Source organism: Mytilus trossulus, chromosome 5, assembly GCF_036588685.1.
Source record: "Mytilus trossulus isolate FHL-02 chromosome 5, PNRI_Mtr1.1.1.hap1, whole genome shotgun sequence".
Classification (NCBI taxonomy): Eukaryota; Metazoa; Mollusca; class Bivalvia; order Mytilida; family Mytilidae; genus Mytilus; species Mytilus trossulus.
In genome coordinates, this window is record NC_086377.1 from 75,114,354 (window position 1) to 75,141,231 (window position 26,878).

Below are 26,878 nucleotides of genomic sequence, written 5' to 3' on the forward strand. Positions count from 1 at the left end.
AAACACATCAAACGAATGGGAAGTCATATTCCTGACTTGGTTTAGGCATTTCCTTATGTAGAAAATGGTGAAGTAAACCTGGTTTTATAGCTAGCTTAACCTCTCACTTGTATGACAGTCGCATAAAATTCCATTATATTGACAACAATGTGTGAACAAAACAAACAGACATGATAGATAAAATATTTAAATTTAAAAAATAGGGGTACAGCAGTCAACATTGTGTTATAATCTTAATCACTATAAAAAAAGACAAATATGTCAACAAAGAAAATAAAATGGCATATAGACCAAAGCGCATTGGTAAAAATATACAAGAATACAGAAATGACCATAGCAAAATAACACAATGGCGGGATGTTTAAGTACTGAGCCACACCAAAAAATCCCAAAAGGGTATTACAAAAAAGGGCTTAACAGTAAAAGTAATTTACGAAGACAAAAAAAGGAAAACTACAACACATAATTAGGATGATAAACAACGTCAGTGACTAACATTTATACTTCAAGACCATCATGTATTATTTGTGCAGTCGAATATGTATCAACAAAGTCTTGGTATCTTCTGAAGAACTTAAGCAAAAGACTCATCAGTGACGATCGAAAAACAAAATATTAAAAAGGCAAGCAGGAAGTTATATAGCATTGCGCTAAAACACCACCAAACAACACATGGTGCAGATAGCTTGACTTGAAAGAGGCCAAACATTTGCTTGGTAGTAGGTTATCAAATGTTTTTTGACATTTGATATGTTCTCAACTATTTGAAAATATAATATAACCAGACAATTATCACTGATCTGTTTGAATTTAAAATCCTTTTTTTCTGATGGATGAAAGATTAGTTCATTTGACAGAACAGATGTGTTATGTCAAAAACATTCGTTGTGAAATACCATATTATGTTAGCAATAACTATATTTACATAAAGAGCATATCGTCGCATTTTTATTTAAAACTATATTTATGAATAGGCATTTTTATTTACAAATGTACATATAAAAGTAGCTGTTTGATAAACACAATATACAACAAGTTAATGTAAAAAATACAAAAACATCCTTAGGACAAGATTCTGTCACTGAATTAGTTATTTCATATGTACATACTTTATTATTCATTAGACTTTAAATTTAGACCTACATTGACTATTAAGGTAACATTTAACTGCTTTGAGAGATTGACATACACAATTATGACTGAAATGAAATTGATAATAAGCTAATTACAGCTATGTAGGTTCTTTAAAATTTATCAAAATAGTACATATAGAATATTGTATCAAGTTATGACATTTCCTTTAGGTTTCACTTTGTAAATACAGCTGTTTCACAAACCACACCTCTTTTGGGATTTCTACTGGTTGCCAGATATGATACTATGTTGCATCTCAAAGAGACACATCTGTAGAACTTTACCAGTATGAATTCACATGGATAGCGGCCAAATTAAATTTTGAGAAGGACCAAATGTTAACTGAGAGGAAATACATAATTTCAGTATACATGTAAATTCTTGGAAGTTTGAGGCATATAAATGTTGAAAATATGCCACACAGCCATATGTTTTGACCTTTAAAAAACAGTAGTGCATATGAACTTTCCAATTACTGGTTCTCAATAATTATATTAAGATACATTAAAGTTATTTTTTATGAATATAGAATATGTCATGACTGCTTCATAATTATCATATATGTTATGGAACGAACACTCGTAGGGGATTTGTATTTAGGAATGAATACTCGGAAAAGGGGTACATATTTTAGCTTTTTTCTTGCCCAGCATGACACTCACACATGACATATGTTTAATATAAAAGATTGTGATCAATAGTATATTGTTATTCATTTACATTGATGGTTTAAATCCTCTTTTGGGATTTCTACTGGTTGCCAGATATGATACTATGTTGCATCTCAAAGAGACACATCTTTAGAACTTTACCAGTATGAATTCACATGGATAGCGGCCAAATTAAATTTTGAGAAGGACCAAATGTTAACTGAGAGGAAATACATAATTTCAGTATACATGTAAATTCTTGGAAGTTTGAGGCATATAAATGTTGAAAATATGCCACACAGCCATGTTTTGACCTTTAAAAAACAGTAGTGCATATGAACTTTCCAATTACTGGTTCTCAATAATTATATTAAGATACATTAAAGTTATTTTTTATGAATATAGAATATGTCATGACTGCTTCATAATTATCATATATGTTATGGAACGAACACTCGTAGGGGATTTGTATTTAGGAATGAATACTCGGAAAAGGGGTACATATTTTAGCTTTTTTCTTGCCCAGCATGACACTCACACATGACATATGTTTAATATAAAAGATTGTTATCAATAGTATATTGTTATTCATTTACATTGATGGTTTAAATGACCAAATCATTGAACATTGGATTGACAATACCTCCTTGTATTCATTGTTTACAGATTTTTGTCCTAGGGGTCTTTACTTTCTCATGTAAAGTTTTTCTTCTGAAAGAAATTACATTTATTTTATTTCAAGCATTGACAAAGGATTGAGATATCTGTGCTTGTAACTAATGTCTTTTCTATTTGATCTGCTAGATCTGCATAAACTTGGTCTTTACGTAGAGCTTTTAGAAATTCAATAAATCCCTGTTCCTTTTTACGTAAAAGCATGTCAATTAACGTCCTATTCTTCTCCTGTGGTGTTTTACCAGATTCTATCTTTTTCCCATCGTCATTTGACATCACTTGTTTTGATATTAGATGATCTACTATGCTTTCATGTTGTATATCAGTGATGATGTTGAGATAATTCTTCTGTATACGAACTTTCCAGTCTGATAAACCTACAAAATATGAGAAACTTTTTTTTCTTAAGTGTTATTGACCTTTCATGATAAAAAAACATAAAAATTATTCAGTTTTTGGAATATATTACATAATGTCAAATATCTCGTCCTTTTTCTAAAAAAGTTCATTGGAAGATACCAAGACCTTGTTGATAAATATTCCGTATCAACTACACAAATAATATATGATAATCTAGGTACTGAAGTTGTTTATCATCTTAATTACGTGTTATAGGTTTTTTTTGTCTTAGTAAATTATTAACGTTTGCTGTTTGGTCCATTATTTGGTAATATCTTTAGGTGTGACTGTGCTTGTACATCCAGGCATTGTCTTAGTAAATTATTAATGTTTACTGTTTGGTCCATTATTTGGTAATATCTTTAGACGTGACTGTATTTGTGCATCCAGGCATTGTGGTGTTGTGCTTTGTTTGGTAATATCTTTCTTGACATCTTTGTTTGTTTTTATAGTGATTGAAATTATATGACAAAGTTGACTGCTGTTTCCCCATTTTCTACATTTGTATCTATTATGTCTTGTTCGTTTTGTTTACAAATTGTTTTTAGTTTAAACATTTTTATTTATAGTGGATTGTGAAACAAGTTTTGCAACTTATATTAATCCCTTTCCACTTTGCGGGCGCGAGTGCTGCCTTGTAGAGGCATTAGCCTGCTCTGTTTTAAATCTACAAGGGTGTCTTTAACATACAAGAGATATGGCTCTCTCTTAACACAGGTAAGTCATTTATCGTCCTCTTCCGATGGACTGTCATCGTTTCCTCAAGACCATACTCGCAAATGGTGTCAAGGGAGAGCCGAAAATTCAGTCCCTGAAATTTTCATCCCAAACGGGAATCGAACAAAGAACCTTTGTGTTAGTAGTCCGATGCACTAACCACTACACCACGGCTCTTTTATGTGACTGGCATACAAGTGAGAGATTTAGCTAGCTTTAGAACAAGGTTTAATCCACCAATTTCGTTATAAGGAAATGTCTGTATCAAGTCAGATAACACAGTTGTTTTCCAATCGCTTGATTTGTTTGAGCTTATGATTTTGACAATTGTTAAGGGACTTGATGTTTTGGATTTTCTCTGGAGTTCAGGAGTTTTCACAAGTAAAAATTGTATAGTCATGTGCAATGTCTTTAATATATTCAATATAATGTCTAACGAATAATCTAAATGTTCACATGGAATGTTAGGTCAATAGATCTTATGTTTCTTCAAGAAAATTGTACATATTGCATAATTTAGATTTATAATAAAATCAAGAATGGAAATGGGGAATGTGTCAAAAAGACAACAACATTATAAGTCTGCTTTGAAATTATCACACACATAACATTTTTAAGAGAGATTGTAATCATACATAGACAGAAGATTGGAAATGGAAAATGTGTGAAAGAGACAACAACCCGACAAAAAACAGAAAACAGCCTTATGCTACCAATGGGTTTTCAACAAGAAGAAAATAAACTAGTTCAGCAAAATCAAAGCCACACTAAAATTCGAAACATGAATAAACCAAAATTAGAATATACACACGACTGAAGGTTCATGACTTAGCACATGTGCATAAATGAGGCAGGGTTACACATTCTTTTGTGATATCAATAATTTAATTTTGGATGTAAAGCGTCTTCTGATTGGCTGACGTTATTTTGTTATCAGCCCATAGACATTATTTAGTCATGTGACCGTGACATCATCAACGTTTTTCCATGGTTTTCTATGGTTTAAATGAAATTTAGAATGAAATTATAAGAAATGACTGTAATATGTTTTCTGTCTATTCGAAATAACATAAAAACATGTGGTGCACACTGTTAAATTACCCGCTACGCGAGTTATTCAGTGTGCATCAAAATTTTTATGTTATTTCTTCATAGACAGAAAAAAATATTACAGTCATTCCTTAATTGGTATACTAGTTTTGTGACTTGCCAAGCGTGGTATCTTTGATGAGCATTACAGTACCAGACAAATACCAGCCAATGTTAGGTAACTATGATCTAAGCCATTGTTTGGAAAATATGATCTCAGCCATTGTTAGGTAACTATGATCTCAGCCATTGTTAGGTAACTATGATCTCAGCCATTGTTAGGTAACTATGATCTCAGCCATTGTTAGGTAACTATGATCTCAGCCATTGTTAGGTAACTATTATCTCAGCCATTGTTAGGTAACTATGATCTCAGCCATTGTTTGGTAACTATGACCTCAGCCATTGTTAGGTAACTATGATCTCAGCCATTGTTAGGTAACTATGATCTCAGCCATTGTTAGGTAACTATGATCTCAGCCATTGTTAGGTAACTATGATCTCAGCCATTGTTTGGTAACTATGATCTCAGCCATTGTTAGGTAACTATGATCTCAGCCATTGTTAGGTAACTATGATCTCAGCCATTGTTAGGTAACTATGATCTCAGCCATTGTTTGGTAACTATGATCTCAGCCATTGTTAGGTAACTATGATCTCAGCCATTGTTAGGTAACTATGATCTCGGCCATATTTAGGTAACTATGATCTCAGCCCTTGTTAGGTAACTATGATCTCAGCCATATTTAGGTAACTATGATCTCAGCCATTGTTAGGTAACTATGATCTCAGCCCTTGTTAGGTAACTATGATCTCAGACCTTGTTAGGTAACTATGATCTCAGCCATTGTTAGGTAACTATGATCTCAGCCATTGTTAGGTAACTATGATCTCAGCCATATTTAGGTAACTATGATCTCAGTCATTGTTAGGTAACTATGATCTCAGACCTTGTTAGGTAACTATCATCTCAGCCATTGTTAGGTAACTATGATCTCAGCCATTGTTAGGTAACTATCATCTCAGCCATTGTTAGGTAACTATAATCTCAGCCAATGTTAGGTAACTATGATCTCAGCCATTGTTAGGTAACTATCATCTCAGCCATTGTTAGGTAACTATGATCTCAGCCATTGTTAGGTAACTATGATCTCAGCCATTGTTAGGTAACTATCATCTCAGCCATTGTTAGGTAACTATGATCTCAGCCATCGTTAGGTAACTATGATCTCAGCCATTGTTAGGTAACTATGATCTCAGCCATTGTTAGGTAACTATCATCTCAGCCAATGTTAGGTAACTATGATCTCAGCCATTGTTAGGTAACTATCATCTCAGCCATATTTAGGTAACAATGATCTCAGCCATTGTTAGGTAACTATGATCTCAGTCATTGTTAGGTAACTATGATCTCAGTCAGTTAGGTAACTATCATCTCAGACATTGTTAGGTAACTATGATCTCAGCCATTGGTAGGTAACTATCATCTCAGCCATTGTTAGGAAACTATGATCTCAGTCATTGTTAGGTAACTATCATCTCAGCCATTGTTAGGTAACTATCGTCTCAGCCATTGTTAGGTTACTATGATCTCAGCCATTGTTAGGTAACTATGATCTCAGCCAATGTTAGGTAACAATGATCTCAGCCATTGTTAGGTAACTATCATCTCAGCCATTGTTAGGTAACTATAATCTCAGCCATTGTTAGGTAACTATGATCTCAGTCATTGTTAGGTAACTATGATCTCAGTCATTGTTAGGTAACTATGATCTCAGTCATTGTAAGGTAACTATGATCTCAGTCATTGTAAGGTAACTATCATCTCAGCCATTGTTAGGTAACAATCATCTCAGCCATTGTTAGGTAACTATGATCTCAGCCATTGTTAGTTAACTATGATCTCAGCCATTGTTAGGTAACTATCATCTCAGCAATTGTTAGGTAACTATGATCTCAGCCATTGTTAGGTAACTATGATCTCAGCCATTGTTAGGTAACTATGATCTCAGCCATTGTTAGGTAAATATCATCTCAGCCATTGTTAGGTAACTATAATCTCAGCCATTGTTAGGTAACTATCATCTCAGCCATTGTGAGGTAACTATGATCTCAGCCATTGTTAGGTAAATATCATCTCAGCCATTGTTAGGTAACTATGATCTCAGCCAATGTTAGGTAACAATCATCTCAACCATTGTTAGGTAACTATGATCTCAGCCATTGTTAGGTAAATATCATCGCAGCCATCGTGACCTCAAAATCAATGGAAATTTATCCCTCGTTATAACCCCACATCCATATAAGTTCAGCCAGAAACCACTTTTTATATTTTTAAGTCTAATTATTTTACACAAAAATTAATGGGAGTCCTTCTTTAATTACACGAAATAATGTATCCACGTTTAATTTCAATCCCATTGAGTAGCTGATTCTTGATAAAAATGAGCTTCTTTGAAGCACAAGATAAAACTAGAGGCTCTCAAGAGCCTGTGTCGCTCACCTTGGTCTATGTGCATATTAAACAATGGACACAAATAAATTCATGACAAAATTGTGTTTTGGTGATCATGATGTGTTTGTAGATCTTACTTTACTGGACATTCTTCTTGCTATAGTTATCTCTATCTATAATGAACTTGGCGTAGTAATTACAGTGGAAAATATATTCTACAAATTTACAAAAATTTATGAAAATTGTTAAAAAAAATGACTATAAAGGGCAATAACTCCTTAAGGGGTAACTTAATGACAATTTTGTTCATGTTGACTTATTTGTAGATCTTACATTGCTGAACATTATTGCTGTTTACAGTTTATCTCTATCTATTAAAATATACAAGATAATAACCAAAAGCTGCAAAATTTCCTTAAAATTACTAATTCTGGGGCAGCAACCCAACAACAGGGTGTCTGTTTTGTCTGAAAATTTCAGGGCAAATAGATCTTGACCTGAAAAACAATTTATCCTTGTCAGATTTGCTCTAAATACTTTGGTTTCAGAGATATAAGCCAAAATCTACATTTTACCTGTATGTTCTATTTTTAGCCATGGCGGCCATTTTGGTTGGTTGACAGGGTCACGCCACACATTTTTTAAACTAGATACCCCAATGATGATTTTGGTCATGTTTGGATTAATTTGGCCCAGTAGTTTCAGAGAAGAAGATTTTTGTAAAAGATAACTAAGATTTACGAAAAATGGTTAAAAATTGACTATAAAGGGCAATAACTCCTAAAGGTGTCAACTGACCACTTCGGTCATGTTGACCTTTTTGTGAATCTTACTTTGTTGAACATTATTGCTGTTTACAGTTTATCTCTATCTTTAATAATATTCAAGATAATAACCAAAAACAGTAAAATTTCCTTAAGATTTTTTTAAGTTTTTCTGGAAGGATTTGAAAGCTTTTGTTGTGAAATCTTTAAATTATGGGTCAAACTTGGGACATTTATCAGTGACTCAAAGGCAGGGAATCATTACATGCTTACCAAAAGACAATAAACCAAGGCATTTACTCAAAAATTGGAGACCAATCTCCTTACTTAATACTGTATACAAAATTGGTTCAGGGGTTATTGCTAGTAGATTTAAAATAGTTTTAGACAAACTGATTGATTTAGATCAAACTGGCTTTATAAGTGGGCGTTTTATTGGGGATAACATCAGATTGATTTATGATCTTTTACAATATACAGAAGAACATGATATTCCAGGTTTATTGCTTTTAATTGATTTTGAAAAAGCATTTGATTCTCTATCTTGGGACTTTTTGTTGTCAGTGTTGCAATTATTTAATTTTGGTGAATCTATTATTAACTGGGTTAAAGTATTTTATAATAATATCTCATCTGCAGTCATTCAGGGAGGAAATCTTTCAGACTTTTTTCAAATTAAATAGGACGTGGCTGTAGACAAGGGGATCCCTTATCACCCTACCTTTTTATACTTTGTGCAGAAATTTTGGCAATTAGAATACGAGGGAATAAAAATATTACTGGCATAACTGTGGCTAGGATAGAACATAAGTTATCACAGTTTGCAGATGATACTTCACTTATTTTAGATGGAAGTGAACACTCCTTAAATCAAACTTTAAATGAATTAGATTGGTATGCAAACCTCTCAGGGCTAAATATAAACTTTTCTAAAACACAGGTAGTTTGGATTGGGAGTAAAAGATACTGTAGTGACAAACTTTGTCCAAACAGAAATTTATCCTGGGGTGCAACATCTTTTAAGTTATTGGGTATTAATTTTGACGTAGATCTTGATAAAATTATTAACATCAATTATAGTGAGAGAGTTTTGCAGATAAAAAATCTAATCAAAATATGGTCTAAAAGAAATCTTACAGTAATTGGTAAAATTACAGTTGTGAAAACTCTGATTTTACCTGTCCTTAATCACCTTATAATTACATTGCCAAACCCAAATCAAGAACTTGTGAAAAAGATTAACGAGCTTATCTTTACATTTATTTGGAATTCACCTGTTCATAGAGTCAAGAAAGATCTGTTACAAAAGGATTACAGTGAAGGTGGATTGAAAATGATCAATCTTAATTCCTTCATCATAGCACTCAAATCCACATGGGTTAGAAAACTTTTTCAATCTTACAATAAATGGAAAAATATTTTATTTTCCATAATAAATCAAGAAAAATTATTTAAGTTTGGAAATGGTTATCTGTCAAACATTAAAGTAAAGATGAAAAATAAATTTTGGCAGGATGTATTCCATTCATGGGACAGTATTGTTGATAAAGAAGAAAAGAATATGTGGGAATATTTTTTGTCAAGTCCACTGTGGATGAATAATTGTATAAAAATAGAAAATAAACCTGTATTTTATAAAAACTGGTTTAATAAAGGTATATTTTTCATTAATGACATTGTATCAGATGCTGGAAAATTTTTCAGTTTAGAACATTTAGTAGAAACATTTAAAGTTGATAGAAATGTTATGAAATATAACAGCATAATTTCTGCTGTAAAGAATGCAAGAAAAGGATATGTTTTTGATAATTATAAACTAGTCACACCTTTTATTCCTTCATTTGCCAAGATTTTTTTTAAAAGCTCAAGGGGAACTAAAGACATGTATTCACTGTTAATTAAAAATAATATAGTTTCAACAGGCCAGAAAAAATGGGATCAAATTGTGAAGGTAGATGAAGAGGAATGGAAATTAATTTTCAAGTTACCTTTTAAAGTAACAAAAAATACCAAACTGCAGTGGTTACATACAATACAGAATAAATCAACATATTTTAGGTACAAATAAATTTTTGAATAAAATTAAGGTCACTGACAACCCAAATTGTACTTTTTGCCAAGAAGAAGTAGAAACTATTGTACATTTATTTTGGAATTGTGAGATTGTTCAAACATTCATTGATGAAATTGACTCATGGTTATTGTCAAATGGTATAAGCGTTCCATTTACCTTAAAATATTTTCTATTTGGGGATACTACAAAATCATTTAAGGGGAATGCTGCAAATTTGATTTATATGCAGATAAAACAATATATTTTCAACTGCAAATATTTTAAGAAATCTCTATCAATGCAGGCAGTGCAAAGTAAAATAAAATCTTTATACAACACTGAAAAATTAATTGCTGTTAAAAATAAAAGAGTAGAAATTTTTGACAAAAGTTGGAATGCTTTTGCCATTCTTTTTGATGAATGATCAGATATTTTGTTTTACATTGTATATGTGTACATAAATTAGTAGAAATAGAATTGTCATATGATATATTGTTTCTAACATGAGAAAGAACTACATTATTCATCTCTGCAAATAACTGAAAACAAACAAAAAACTTATAATTTCCTTGAAATTGAATATTTATCTTTCAATTATCTATTTACTTATTTATTAATTTTTTTTTAATTTTTTTTTTTTTTTTTTTTTTTTTTTTTTTCTTTAAACTTCTTTTTTTTTTTTTTTTTTTCTTCATAATTTTGAAAATAATCTACAGGCATACCTAAAAATATATAGCTTATATATATTTATTTTTATTACTTCAACTACTCACATTATATATTTTTTTCATAACCTGTGCATTTGTTATATTAGATAATTATGGTTGATTATCTTAATGGTAAACTTCATTTTTTGATATTACTGATATGGTATATAATATTTTCAAATATGGAAAATTGTATGTATAATACTAACAAAAACTAACAGTTGTATATATATGTTATTTACTAATGTTAACGAGGCCGGGATAAGATACCGGTACTTGATGTTTGAAAACTAACAAATGTACAGATATCAATAAAATATGATAAATTAAAAAAAAAATTCCTTAAAATTGTCAATTTAGGGGCAGCAACCCAACAATGGTATGTCCGATTCATCTGAAAATTTCAGGGCAGATAGATCTTGACCTGATAAACAATTTTACCCCATGTCAGATTTGCTCTAAATGCTTGGTTTTTGAGTTATAAGCCAAAAACTGCATTTTACCCCTATGTTCTATTTTTAGCCATGGCGGCCATCTTGGTTGGTTGGCCGCGTCACCGGAAACATTTTTTAAACTAGATACCCCAATGATGATTGTTGCCAAGTTTGGTTTGATTTGGACCTGTAGTTTCAGAGGAGAAGATTTTTGTAAAAGTTAACGACGACGGACGACGGACGACGACGAAAACTTTTAGGGCAGGTGAGCTAAAAAAAGAAAGAGAAAAAGACAGTCAACAATACTCCACCCTTAGCACTAGCTACATCAAAAATTGTAAGATAAGGAATATGTTCTCACCCACTTGTCAAGTCAAATGTGTCTATGATATTGTAAAAGAGGAATGAAACGGAATTGAAGCTTACACCAGTCGGAACAAATTTTTGGTTACTGATACTTCATTGAAAACAACCAAATTAAAATAATGACTAAAAATATCTCTCAGTAAACTATATGAATCAAGAATAAAACATCTTAAACATTTATAACAGTAGAGACGCGATTTGATTGCCAATTAGACAACTCTCAACCAGAGACCAGATGTCTTAAAAGGTTAACAAGTTGTATTTAAGTTGAATACTATGGCTAAGTTGTTGCAAGGCTTTACGACAATAGAGATGATTTCAGCTTCCCAATTGGGAACTTTCCATTTCTATGTAACAACATTCCAGCAGTGTCTGTATATATAAGGAGTATATATCTCCCAGTTGATATGATATTCCAGAGCTTCTGTTTCCTATCATGATTTCCTTAAAAGAGGGTTGTTGCTCATAAAGAAGCTATTAAATCAAGAGCTCCAAATTGTGAAGTTGAAATCATGGTCCCGTCGTAAATTTTACTGACACCACCAAATATGCTTTTTAAACTAAATGTCGTGAAGATGTGTTTATCTTAATGTGAAAACAATTCTTATCATGCAGTCATCAGTGGTGATATTTGAAATACATATGCTTCAAACAATATAAAAACAAAAAAATAATCCCAGACCAGCTAGGGAACTGTTGCACACCTCTATTTTAAATGACTAAGTTAAAAGAGCATCCAGTTATACCAAAGTATTATAATTTCAGTATAAACATATTTGTTTGTGCTTATAATAAACCCTTCAGCCATACCTTCATTTTCAGCAGATACTAATGTTGTACTTGGACTCGTTTCCTGTGTATCACATTTCAAATCATTAGCGATATCTTCGTATCCATAATTAAGTAATCCATCAACAAATACACTGTACGCAGGTTCTCTTCTTTTAATCACAATATCCAGCAACGCTCTATTTTGATCATCTTGTCCAGCATGTTGTTCAATACGGCTTCTGTCATCTACTGAAATCACCAGATGTGTCATCATATGATCTAAAATTTGACTGATTTGTATGTCCTGTATGATTCTGTCTGCATTGTCTCTGATTTTATCTGTAATTGTAGAAATACAAAATTTCGTTTAGCATGTAAGTTGACTTAAAGTATCAAAATGATTATATTTTGTATTCAGTTAGCATACTGCATGTACTGATTGCTTTTCAAAATATGTATTGTCAAGCAAACGAAAAGTCTAAACTTTAGTTCAAGTTTTGAAATTGCACACATACAAAATATGGAATATAAAAGTTTAGCACAGCTCAAACTCTCAAGACACTATCTATTTCTATGGAAGAACCTTCCATTTTAGCCCACAGATAGGATATTTCTGTATAAGACTCCTGAAAATGTACATATATAAAGTGATATTTACAGTAAAATAGAAATGTTATGTCAAGTTTTCCAAAAGTGTTTATGCCGTAATCAAACTAAATTTATTTGATGTGTATTGATATTTTGTCTCGGGTACATTATTCTTTAATTAGTTGTTAATGTTTTTTTAACTAGCTTATCAGTACTTTATGCTTCAGTGTTTCTGTTAATTGTTTGTTTGTTTTGTGTCATAAAGGCAACAGTAGTAAACTGCAGTTCAATAGTCATAAATCAATTAAGCGAAAACAAATCCAGGTCACAAACCAAAACCGAGGGAAACACATCAACTATATGAGGAAAACAATGGAACAACAGAAACACTGAAATGCTAAAAAAAACAAATGCCTGCATACATAGAAACGGACTATTTGGTATCAATCTGACGAGTTAAGCCCAAACTCCCAAAAATGTACATAGATATATAAAGTGATATTAACAGTAAAATAGATATGTTATGTCAAGTTTTCCTAAAGTGTTTATGCCGTAATCAAACTAAATTCATTTGATGTGTATTGATTGATATTTTGTCTCGGGTACATTTTTCTTTAATTAGTTGTTAATGTTTTTTAACTAACTTATCAGTACTTTATGCTTATGTGTTTCTGTTAATTGTTTGTTTGCTTTGTCTCATAAAGGCAACAGTAATAAACCGCTGTTCAATAGTCATAAATAGATTAAGTGAAAACAAATCAAGATCACAAACCAAAACCGAGGGAAACACATCAACTATATGAGGAAAACAATGGAACAACAGAAATACTGAAATGCTAAAAAAAACAAATGCCTGCATACATAGAAACCGTCTTTTTGGTATCAATCTGACGAGTTAAGCCCAAAGTGCCTTTTATATTTGGATTATATATGTTCCATTTACACAACTGTCATAGTTTAAGAAAGGTTAGTTTTCAAGATTATTTCTAAATATAGAACTTAAAATATCCAAAACTTTTCTGACACATGTATATGCATTGAATTGACATAAACTAAAACTTAACAAAGGAAACGCAGGTCATAACAAATGAAAAAAAAATTTGGAGTGCATTCCTTCACAAAAGTAATATACCAATACTGCTATAACTTTTCAAAGAAATTAAATTAAAAAAAAAAACCTGAACAACTAGAAGCAAACATATACAAATAGTTTGAAAGAGATTCCTAGATGATTCCAGATGCCACCTGTATACTAAATTGTCTGAAAAGCTACTTAGTTGACTGCAAGTGGTTTTAACATAACTGAATGAACCGCAGTGGATATGGCTGAAAATTGACTGGGAGACTGAACATGACAGAATAAGCAAATTTCAGATTAAGATTTATTCACGAATGCTACCTATTCCGTAAATAAAAAGCTAGTGAAAAGCTTCCATGCATGTTTTCTGTCGCAGCATATTATTACCTGTAACAATTTCCACAGCTCTTAATGTTTTTGCATCAATGTTCTCCACAACCTCCTCTAAACAACGTACACCTTTTCTTATATTAACTAAAGCTTGTTTAATGACCCGTATTGTAGGTTTTACTGATCTGTCTTTTCTCCAAGTAAATAACACTTCCTTATTTTGGGCTGTCAAATTGGGACTACATTTGTCGATATTTTCTAAATCCGCTATGGACAATCCGAGTTCTGTTCCAAGTTGAAAAACCATTTTTCCAATCTTTGGTGCTAGCTTGTCTAAAATTTCATCTGTAGGGATACAATCTAATATATCGTCTGGAATTCCTATAAGAGAATTTAGATTTAAATAATACATGTAAGTTCATAAATTCACATGGACTCATGGACATTAGTCTAAAAGGAACTTTTTAAACACCTTGTCCTTGCTTTATTCAAACAACAAGATTTTCTGAATATCGATCAACTTTTATTGTCAAATGGTATTTACCATGTTTACTGACTCGATTCTGAACATGTGTTTTCTTGTATTCGCATCCAAACTTTTTGCAAATTATACATTAATCACTATTCAATCAGGCCGTTACACTGCCAGAAATCCAGAAAAAATCTTTTCCTTCAAGTGATGTTTTAAACAATCATTATATTATCTAGGACTGGTTTTAGATGACATGAACAACATGATGGGTGCCTCGTGAGGAGCAGGTTCTGCGTACCCTTCTGGCACACCTTAGATCACACACAATGGTAAGTGGTGTTCATGTTGCTTAGTCTTTAGTTTTCTGTGTTTTGTTTTGTATACTATTGTGTTTCTGTTTGTCCTTGTCTTTTTTAGCCCCGACATTGTCAGTTTATTTTCGACTTATGAGTTTGAATATCCCTCTGGTATCTGTAGCCCCTCTTTATGAACCTTTCAAAGATTTTTCTAAGTCCTTTTTAGTCATACTGCTTCCCTTGTAAAAAATAATGACAAAGTGATTATAAGAAAAAACTGCCCATCAATTGACAAAACATCACGTTCAATATTAGATCCTGTTTGTGTTTTTTCCTAAACATAAAAATTAACAAACACAATTCATGTTTATGCTTCTGTCAATTTAATTTGAGAATATGTGCATTACTTGATAACATATGCAGTTTCTATGATTTTAAACTGATGTTACTGTAAGACATTAGTTAATTAGGAGAATTAATAGACAGACACAGCACTATAGCTAAGCCCACACTACGGTTGACCATGGGTTAAAAAAGTCACTGTTAAGTATAATTTCTGTTGACAGTACAGTAAAACAAAAATACTAGATTTTGTTTTAAGTACATGACTATCTTAACAGTTTACTTACTAGATTTCACTTGTTTTCTTCTTCTGACCTGAAAATGAAGTCATATGAAACTGTATAAGCATTTATGATGAGATCTGCAAACTTAAGAGAAGTTAAAAAATAAAATTTTCACTATTCAATATTATTCTTCCATTGTATCTTAAATGATTGCCCCCAATTTAATTCACGAATACATATCATCAGCATTGTTTTGTCATACAGATGTGAAAAAATGTGGATAATATCGCCATTATTTAAGGACCATTTTCGAATAATATGGAGGCATTTGTTGTATTTTGTTATATTTACATAATTTGATAAATGGCGTCAAGTATGACCGTTTATTTAAAAGAGAAAGTTATCCAAAAATTAAGAAAACAAATAGCACATGTTCATATCTATATATATCTGGGTCATTTCTCCTGCTGTATCAGCAAAGCTTGGGAAAATAAAACCCAATGCATATTTAATGAAATATCATTAATAGTTATGTAACACGATATTAAATATCAATTATTGACACTTCTGTAGTTTATAAATGTAAACATTCCAGCAATCTAATTGTGAAATTTAAGTATATATCTTTGATGTAAGCTGCTCTAAAACTTGGATTTGATGTTGTCAAAATCAGGGCTAATATACTTTGAAGTGACCATAATTGAAAGGGAGATATGAAAATGCAAAAAACACTTTATCTCTATATAGCTTACCATGCATAATGTGTGTGTTGTTATTTTCATTTCTTGCAAACTTCTATCTAGATCTCCAAAACATATTGAATAATTATCTTTCAAGTGAATAAGTGTCAAAAACTTGACCATCTGTGTATTTCCTGTGTAATTCTTGCCAATATCTCTCCAATCTATCTCTTCCATTCCAAGACGAAGTGCTAACTCATGTATCAAGTCTTCCTCACAATTACCAGAAAGACGAAGCAACTCGGGGTTACTTGGAATTTGATCTAAAGAATATTCACTCAAACCTACAAGTTGTATAAAACGTAAACATTGTGAATAGATAGTAATAATTATGTAAATGTGACGATACATTACTAGAACACTATTAGTCAATATTGTCAACAAATATAAATAGTAATTATACTGATGAGTATAGCAAGGTTTGATTCAAATTGACCCAGTTGTTTTCAAAAAGAGACATCAGTGTACTAAAACAAGCATTATTGTCTGAAAACTAGAAAAATGATTGTTTTAGACCCTTTTGACCCTAAATTCAAGAACAGATTACCCCCACCATCAATCCCAATCTTCAATTTGTGGTATGGAACCTTGGGGTACAATTTCAGAGCAATCCAAATACTAATACACAAGTTATTGTTCTGAAACTAGAAAAATTATTGTTTGGGCACAATTTGTAACCCTAATTCCCAAACGGTTGAGACCATCACCCCCAAAAACCATCTCAACTTTCCTGTTGAGGTATTAAACCTTTTACTTAAATTTCAAAGAGATCCATACACTTAAACTGAATTATTGAGAAACAAAATGTCGTCGGATGACAACGACACAGACAATGACGCCGATGAGGACATGATAGCATTTTACGATCCCATTTGTTTTTCTTGCGGTCGTATAAAAAATATAAACCAGATGCTCCACAGGGCGCAGCTTTATACGACCGCAGAGGTTGAACCCTGAACGGTTGGGGCAATTATCGACACAACATTCAAGCTGGATTCAGCTCTAAATTTAGATTGTATTAAAATAGTTGACACAGCATAGGTTTCTGACACAGAATGAATGTGGACAAATAAACTTTAACTTTGTTTTTTACCTTTGAGCAATTCACTATGCTGTTGAATATTAATCCTCTCAAAAAATGTCTGAAGAAATGTTCTTTTTATTTATGAAATCTGAAATGAGAAAAATTGAACCCCCCCCCCCCCCCCCCCCCCCAATTTTGTTTCACATCCCCTTTCCCTTATTCCAAAACTGATCTCAATTCAAATTAATACAATAACTACTCATTTAAATACATCATAAAATATTAAAATGTAAAAAAAGTGCTTGTTATCACTGAATGGTAAAGATTGTTTTAATTTATCAGTTGGTAGTAAAAGTGAATATACATAGTATATTGTATAAAACAAAGATTTAAGTTGATTCAACTACTAATCTGGACAAAGAAAGATAACTCCAATTTGAAATGTATTGCTATTGCGCAATATTGTGCAATTAGATATTTCTTGCTATTGCGCAATACTGTGCAATTGAAAATACTTGCTATTGCACAATACTGTGCAATTGCAGATTTATTGCTATTGCGCAATACTGTGCAATTGAAAATTTCTTGCTATTGCACAATACTGTGCAATTAAAAATTTCTTGCTATTGCTGAATACTGTGCAATTGAAAATTTCTTGCTATTGCACAATAGTAAATATAATAATTTTGGATCCTGATTTGGACCAACTTGAAAACTGGGCCCATATTCAAAAATCTAAGTACATGTTTAGATTCAGCATATGAACATGATGAAAGAAGCCCAAGAATTAAATTTTTATTAAAATCAAACTTAGTTTAATTTTGGACCCTTTTGACCTTAATGTAGACCAACTTGAAAATGGGACAAAAAATTAAGAATCTTCATACGCAGTTAGATTGGCATATCTAAGAACACCAATTATTCAATTTTTAATGAAATCAAGCAGTTAGATTGGCATATCAAACAACACAAAGTATTCAATTTTTGTATAATTTTGGACCCTTTGGGCCCCTTATTCCTAAACTGTTGGGACCAAAACTCCCAAAATCAATCCCAACCTTCCTTTTATGGTCATTAACGTTGTGTTTAAATTTCATTGGTTTCTATTAACTGATACTTAAGTTATTGTGCAAAAACCAAGAATAATGGTTTTTTAAGTCCTTTTTTGGCCCCTTATTCCTGAACAATTGGAACCAAAACTCCCAAATTCAATCCCCACCTTTCTTTTGTGGTCATAAATCTTGTGTCAAAATTTCATTGCTTTCTATTCACTTTAACTAATGTTATAGTGCGAAAACCAAGAAAATACTTATTTTGGCCCTTTTTGGCCCTTAATTCCTAAACTGTTGGGACCAAAACTTCTAAAATCAATCCTTTTGTGGTCATAAACCTTGTGTTTAATTTTCATAGATTTCTATTTACTTAAACTAAAGTTATAGTGCAAAAACCAAAAATATTAGGAAGACAACGACAACGACGACGACGACGACAACGCTAACGCCAACGTGATACCAATATCAATATACGAACAAAATTTTTTCAATTTTTGCGGTCGTATAAAAATATAATTTGCTCTCAAATAAATGAGAAGGTTTTGTCAAAAAGTGCTGATTTAGAGTTTAAAATGATGATACTCAAATGGATACATTTAAATTTGTATTTCATTTATTATCAAACTAGTTAGTTCATAATCTATGTTTCAATGAGAACTATGAACGGAGTCTGCATTTCATATTATTACGATCGTTATGAAAACATGAGTAAGGCATGTTAGAATTATGTAAATATTATTACTTGTGTTTGTCAAACAGCTTCTATAATACGACTTATGTGTTACCTTTATACTTACTAAAGTATTGATGTTGACAACATTGCAAACCATTTTTTATATCTACCTATAAAATCTAAACACTCTATAACTAAACAATTTTCAGTTACCTTTATCTTAAGACATGTAAAGTTATACATGCAGTTCAATGTTTCAAATTATACGCTTATAAAACACCAATTTCTACAACAATGCTCTCCAACGTCAAACTTTATTTGGCCCAATAAACTTTTTTTAGAATCGAGCGTCACTGATGAGTCTATTGTAGAGGAAACGCGTGTCTGGCGTAAAAACAAAATGTAATCCTGGTATCTATGATGAGTTTATTATAGGGACAATATAATAAAAAAAAATCACATCCAAACTGTACATGAGTTAACTCCCTTATTAATAAATATGCCTTGTCTTATCATATCAAGTTATATACAATAATATAACGATGCTTTTTTTTTGTCCTAAAAAACAGATTTAATCCAGCATTTTCTACATTTGAAAATGTTTGTACTAAGTCAGGAATATGACAGTTGTTGTCCATTCGTTTGATGGGTTTTATAATTTGATTTTGGAGTTTAGCATTTTTGTGATTTTACTTTTTAGTAAACATCCTAACAATATTGGTAAGCAAGCCAACCAACTTTGAACCAACATGGAGTAGTGAAATCATGACAAAAACAGTAAAGGTTTTTATGCTTGTCAACTCTTATATATATCATGCATATAAACTCATTATAAATACCAGGATAATTTTGGGATTTACGCCAGACGTGTGTTTCGTCTACAAAAGACTCATCAGTAACGCTTGAATATTTGCTGAAATTTGTTTGTGGTAATGGAACACAAAGATAGCCGATACACATTTCAATTCCAAATGTTTAGAACTGGATTATTGTGAATCTTACTAAGGTTTTGTATTTATGTTATCAGCTCATAATATAACTTACTCCTAAGATACTCACAAAGGAATTATGATATTTTTGAGATCTTTTAACAGAAAAAGAAATAGTCAATACATTTACCTGGACAACTAGGATCACACTGCATTTGTTCCTGTAAGGAAACAAAACTTTTTATTATTCTACAATTATTTGTAGCTAACGTTATCCGTTATCCGGCTAACATACCAAAAAACAAAAACATAGAATCTGCTTCTTTTAAAGTTATATGTTAGTATAATGTTAGACTAGTGTTGATAACTTTGCTGAACAAGTTTAATCAAGCCACAATTTGTATGTGCCTGTCTCAAGTCAGGAGCCTGTATTTTCATTGTTGTAATTTGTTGGGTGTACATCCTACTTATTTTTGTTCTTTGTTTTATGCATGAATCAGTTCGTTAGTTTTAATTTTTGAATTGTTTTACATAGATCTGTCTTTTCAGGGCCCTTTATAGTTGAAAATATGGTATGTTTTTTTTTCTAATTAATGAAAGCCATACCATGACCTAGCATTGCGAATTTGTCAATTGATCTCTGGTGGAGAGCTTCCTCATTGGCAATCATACAACATCGTCTTGTTTCCATATTAATCATAATATTTGGAAGTACAAAGTTACACCAATGAGACTACAACAAATACCTTTATGTGACTTTTGTGGAGGGATTGTATGGTTTGTTGTGCGACCTTTTACTACACTGATTGTGTTGTTCTACATATTATGACATTTTGAGTAAGTATATATTTGCATGGTGGTTGGTGTTGGCATAACAGAAGAACATCATCATGTATAGCAACTGGTATTCATTACACTGTGTCTGTGAATTGCAGCACATTGATTAGGGGTTTTATCAAATAATTGCTACACTGGCATTGCTGTTAATTATACTCGAAAAAGTTACGAAAAAATAACAGATGGAAAGCTAGAGTTGAAAACAAAAGATTGTTATCATACTGATGAATAAAATTGTCCTTGTATTTTTTTTTCTTTAATGTTTCAGCATTAAATTTTGCGATTTGATAGGGGACTTTCCATTCCGAATTTTCCTTGGTATTTCTGTATTTGTTTTTTATTTATTTCTTTATAAAGAAACAAACCAACTATATGATGTCCAAAAATATCTGTCTTATGCATCCTAAGAAATTATTCAAAATGAAAATAGTTAAAGTAAAGTACATACCAGTTTCTGATTCCAAACTCTCCAGTTGTGTTTAATGTTTTCACCATGTTCGCAAAGACATTCCTCTGTATCTACAACCATATTTTCTTCTGGAGTAAAACAGTTTAATTTTGAGCAGGAATACTCAGTGTGGAATGGTAACTTGTTGTTGGCTTTACAATGGATAGTTGACTGATAAAATTCGGATATTCTCTCCAAAGTAACAAACAAACAATCCCGGACACTGGTGGCTATATCAGGTATTATCAAACCCTTGGAGCGCTTGTGGACTAGGTGCAATAAGATCTTATTTCCTTCTACACAGACAACAATATCATGCTCTTTATCAAATGATAACCCAACAAACCCCGAAAACATAAGTTTCCGTCCTTGGTATTCTTTTAATGTCCACATACTCAGACATGCACATATTAGACGGTTTGGTAAAGCTGGAGGTATGATGGTTCCTTTGAAAACAAAGGCCAAACTTACAGTCCTCTCTGGTGTACATTCTTGTGTCAAGTAATCTGTATCATTTCTTTGTGTAAGCATACAGGGTACAAAGAAGTTTTCTACTGGTAGACGACTTCCTGTTTTTGTATCATATCTCCGTTGTTCGGATACGATATCTAGATGTATCAGCATATCAAATATGTACTCTTTAAATGGTAAAATCTGACGGAATTCTTCTTGTTCCCAAATCTGGTAGAGGTCTACTTTTTGAATCATTCCATTTTCAGACATCTTTTTGAAGGTTTTCCTTGTTTTATTTTCTTTGGGCCAAAATGCAACATCTATAAAAATTGAATAAAATATGAAATATTATTTATATTATGATATTATAGCGATCTATAAAAGCTACATGATAAAACAATTGGTATCACTCATTTAGATCATCACTGGAAAACACAATTTATCTTAATATTTCAATTAAATGTCTTTTATATCAGAACACATTTTTTTTTGTCTAGTCTGTTATAACAGGATTTGGTGATCAAAGTTGAATCATTTCCATTTGGAAGAAAATTATCTGAAACAAGGCTTGCATGTGCTGTGAGAAAACTGCTAGATTTCTAATGTCTGCATGGCTTGTACATGTTTTCTGTAAGGGAAACACTAAGAATGATGTATGGCAGTCATCCATGATGACATCTTGTCAGTCAATTACTGTCTTTCATATTTTTATTTTCCAGTTTTAAGCACAATTTTTCGGTATAAGGTAGACGTTAATGTTAAATACACTAGATGTGATTTTTTTCTTTGAAATACTGGTTATTTGAAGATTCCCCGTTTAGTTTTGTCTTTATCAGATCAATAAATTTACAGAAGTTCATCCTAATGTAAGACTACATCTACAGCGATTTGAGCAAAATGTATTAAAAAAATTAAAACCATGCCACATCATGATAGAATATAATGTGGACAAATTAAAGAACCTTAGTGAGCACCCTCACATACCCCACATTGTCATTGGAGGAAATAAATAAGTGTAAGAAAAACAAATTGTATAAGAAAAATTAATTTCCTGCCAATATGCACATCTAAATAGTATGTCCTTATTATCTACAAAATTTCATGAAATTCTCTTGTGTGGTTTCAGAGGAGTTGAGATGACAAACTGTTGCAGAATTACATTGAAGCAAATAAGTTCAAAGGGGCTAACTCCTAGAAAAAAAATTGAATCGCAATTTCCCGTCGATATGCACAACTACATAGTATGTCCTCATTATCTGAAAAGGTTTGGTGAAATTCTGTTGTGTGGTTTGAGAGGAGTTGCGATGACAAACTGTTGCAGTGGTACATTAAAGTAAATCTCGCAACCGAGGTGTGCATCAGCTGGTCCCTAAACAATAATGTATGATAGTTTAGTGAAAATGAATGTCACACTAACCATGTATACATTTACTTTCTATAAAAAGCCTGATATAAGAGTTTCAGTTTAAATATATAACAACAACACATTGTCTCAAAACATAATTGTGTTGGTAATCAACTCAAAATGAGATAGAACTACTTGCAAGTTTTTTAGGATTGTTCAAATATATTTTATATTTTGAAACCATGTAGTTCTATAGTTATACTAGTACCTTTATACTTAATAAATATCAGTTTCAGTTTAAATTGAAAAACAAAACTAAATAGGGAATGTGTCTATGGGACACAGATGATGCCCCAGCTTGCATATTACGGAAAAAGTGACGCAACCCAAATTTTTAAATGATCTGCTTTTTGGTAATAAGCATTATATTTAAGTTTCATAAAATTTCGTTGAAGTAAACTTAAGTTGGACAATAGAAACGAAAAAAATCCGCATTTTTTCCATTTGTAAAGGGCATAACTCTAGAACGGTAAAAGGGAAGGCACCAAAATTCAAACTTGATCTTTGTTTTGTGGTTATAAGCATTTTCATGTTTTTGTATAGAATTCATAAAGTTTGGTTGAAGCAGGGAATTTCTATACTAACGGGACTGGTCACTTATAACGATATCTATACAAATTATCAGACTGATCTCGGCCGTAGCTGATGTCACGTGACTTTATAGCAAATCATTTCACATTTACGAAGTATTCTTCATATCAATGTATACAAATAAACTATATGGCCGTGTTCACATTGACCTAAATTCGGTGTTGTGTTAGTGTAACTCACACGTAAACTAAACAAAATTGCGTTCCCATTGATAAAACTCAATGTTTACATGTAGTTTAAATCATGTTTAACCTACACACCGTCGATAGTCAATGTAGGCCTTGTGTAGGTTAAGTGTACACAAAACTAGGCATTTGGGACATTATATGTATTGTATTAATTGTATCGTGTATATATTTAAGGAGGAAACTGTTTTTGAGTAAAATTGATATTTTTGATAATTATTAGTTGTCTAAAATTTACAGATTTTTTTTTGTTAAAAAAAATTAACGTACTTTATTAACCCCTAATCAAGACTCAAAGCAGTATCATTGCCGAACCCATAAGGCAGCAACCAATTGATTTTCGGGGGGGGGGGGGGGGGGGGGGGGGGGAGCAATTATAGTCGAGTATAAAACATAAAGGCAAGGGGGTGAGGGTGGTGAGCTATGGATTTTGTTTTGGAAACAAAAAATGTTTCCAGTTTTTGGCCCTGAAAAAAAATTTGTTTGTTTCACCCTCAGCTGACACTATATATAATGCTACAATAGACCACTTTCGAGTTCATCCGTCACAGGCAAAAACTCGTCAATTATGCACGCCTTTATGACGTCACTTACCAGATAGAGTGGCTCGCCTGTATCCCTGCACTATTTACGTTCATCAAGCGTCTTAGTGATCGTCTTTGTGCAGGATAAACTAGAAATAATGGTTGCTCTGTAGGTACTTACTGACAATTCCCTAATGACAGCAGTGTTGATTGTCAATTTTGAGAATTCAATTTGCCGAATAATTCGTACAATATAGAATTATAGTTTTCCTACCACTCGCTCAACATTGGAAGGAAGTGACGACGCCCCTATACGCAAAAATGACGGTGATAAAGCCGCGTATAATTGACGAGTTTTTTCCGGTGACGGATGAACTCGAAAGTGGTCTATTGATTTCGACTTGTCACCAAAATTTGTCCTGAAAAAAATCAATAGCTCACGCCCCCCCCTCCCTCCACAAAAAAATGAAGTAAATAGTTGCTGCCTAATTCATTTGAAAAGGTCTTCCCGAATCGACTTGACGTACACAGAAATATTCGCCACTGGTCTTCACTAAAAAAACGATTCACGCATAAATGCATGACTAACAAAAGTGTGAGGTAAATGATATGTTTGTCTAGTATTTCAGTTCCGTTAAATAACACGTAAAATAAATAAAAAAAACGTTACCCTATTCCTTTACCAAATACTCCTTGGAGAAGAAATACAATTTTAAACGAACAGAAAAAGTAAAAATGTAGTAAACTCTAATATCTCAATCCTTTTTTTCGGCTGTAAGCACGCTGTTGCAGCTAACGTTTTCTAATGCGTTATCGAGACATATCTAATGGCTTTCATAAAGTAGCAACCACTTAACTTAAACTAGAGGCTCCAAAGAGCCTGTGTCGCTCACCTTGGTCTATGTGAATATTAAACAAAGGACGCATTTGAATTCATGACAAAATTGTGTTTTGGTGATGGTGATGTGTTTGTATATCTTACTTTACTGAACATTATTGCTGCTTACAATCATTCTATCTATATTGAACTTGGCCTAAGAGCTTCAGTGGAAAATGTTAGTTAAAATTTACAAATTTTATGAAAATTGTTAAAAATTGACTATAAAGGGCAATAACTCCTTATGGGGTCAATTGACCATTTAGGTCATGTTGACTTATTTTTAGGTGTTACTTTGCTGTACATTGTTTCCCTTTACAGTTTATCTCTATCTATAATAATATTCAAGATAATAACAAAAAACGGCAAAATTTCCTTAAAATGACTAATTCAGGGGCAGCAACCTAACAGCAGTTTGTCCAATCCATCTGAAAATTTCATGGCAAATAGATCTTGACCTGATTAACAATGTTACTCCCTGTTAGATTTGCTCTAAATGCTTTGGTTTTTGAGTTATAAGCAAAACACTGCATTTTACCCCTATGTTCTATTTTTAGCCATGGCGGCCATCTTTGTTGGTTGGCCGGGTCACGCCACACAATTTTTAAACTAGATACCCCAATGATGATTGCGGCCAAGTTTGTTTAAATTTGGCCTGGTAGTTTCAGAGGAGAAGATTTTTGTAAAAGATTACCAAGATTTACGAAAAATGGTTAAAAATTGACTATAAAGGACAATAACTCCTAAAGTGGTCAACTGACCATTTTGGTTATGTTGACTTATTTGTAGATTTTACTTTGCTGAACATTATTGCTGTTTACAGTTTATCTCTATCTATAATAATATTCAAGATAATAACAAAAAACAGCAAAATTTCCCTAAAATTACCAATGCAGGGGCAGCAACCCAACAACAGGTTGTCCGATTCATCTGAAAATTTCAGGGCAGTTAGATCTTGACCTGATGAACATTTTTACCCCACGTCAGATTTGCTCTAAATGCTTTGGTTTTTTAGTTATAAGCCAAAAACTGCATTTTACCCCTATGTTCTATTTTTAGCCATGGCGGCCATCTTTGTTGGTTGGCCGGGTCACGCCACACAATTTTTAAACTAGATACCCCAATGATGATTGCGGCCAAGTTTGTTTAAATTTGGCCTGGTAGTTTCAGAGGAGAAGATTTTTGTAAAAGATTACCAAGATTTACGAAAAATGGTTAAAAATTGACTATAAAGGACAATAACTCCTAAAGTGGTCAACTGACCATATTGGTTATGTTGACTTATTTGTAGATTTTACTTTGCTGAACATTATTGCTGTTTACAGTTTATCTCTATCTATAATAATATTCAAGATAATAACAAAAAACAGCAAAATTTCCCTAAAATTACCAATGCAGGGGCAGCAACCCAACAACAGGTTGTCCGATTCATCTGAAAATTTCAGGGCAGTTAGATCTTGACCTGATGAACATTTTTACCCCCGTCAGATTTGCTCTAAATGCTTTGGTTTTTTAGTTATAAGCCAAAAACTGCATTTTACCCCTATGTTCTATTTTTAGCCGTGGCGGCCATCTTGGTTGGTTGGCGGGGTCACC

General features: G+C 32.3%; 1 protein-coding gene across 1 annotated transcript in view; it reads right to left on the reverse strand.

Annotated features, from left to right (window-relative positions):
- Nucleotides 1-2,464: 2,464 nt before the first annotated feature.
- LOC134719164 (uncharacterized) overlaps nt 2,465-26,878 on the reverse strand; it is a 39,045-nt gene continuing 14,631 nt past the window's right edge. The window contains exons 5-11 of the mRNA XM_063582140.1: nt 21,248-22,020; nt 20,153-20,183; nt 16,297-16,568; nt 15,608-15,635; nt 14,268-14,591; nt 12,254-12,553; nt 2,465-2,836 (exon numbers count right to left, since the gene is read on the reverse strand). Of these exons, the coding sequence (XP_063438210.1) occupies nt 2,517-2,836; nt 12,254-12,553; nt 14,268-14,591; nt 15,608-15,635; nt 16,297-16,568; nt 20,153-20,183; nt 21,248-22,020 (2,048 nt within the window). The 3' untranslated portion in view covers nt 2,465-2,516. The remainder of the gene's footprint in view (nt 2,837-12,253; nt 12,554-14,267; nt 14,592-15,607; nt 15,636-16,296; nt 16,569-20,152; nt 20,184-21,247; nt 22,021-26,878) is intronic.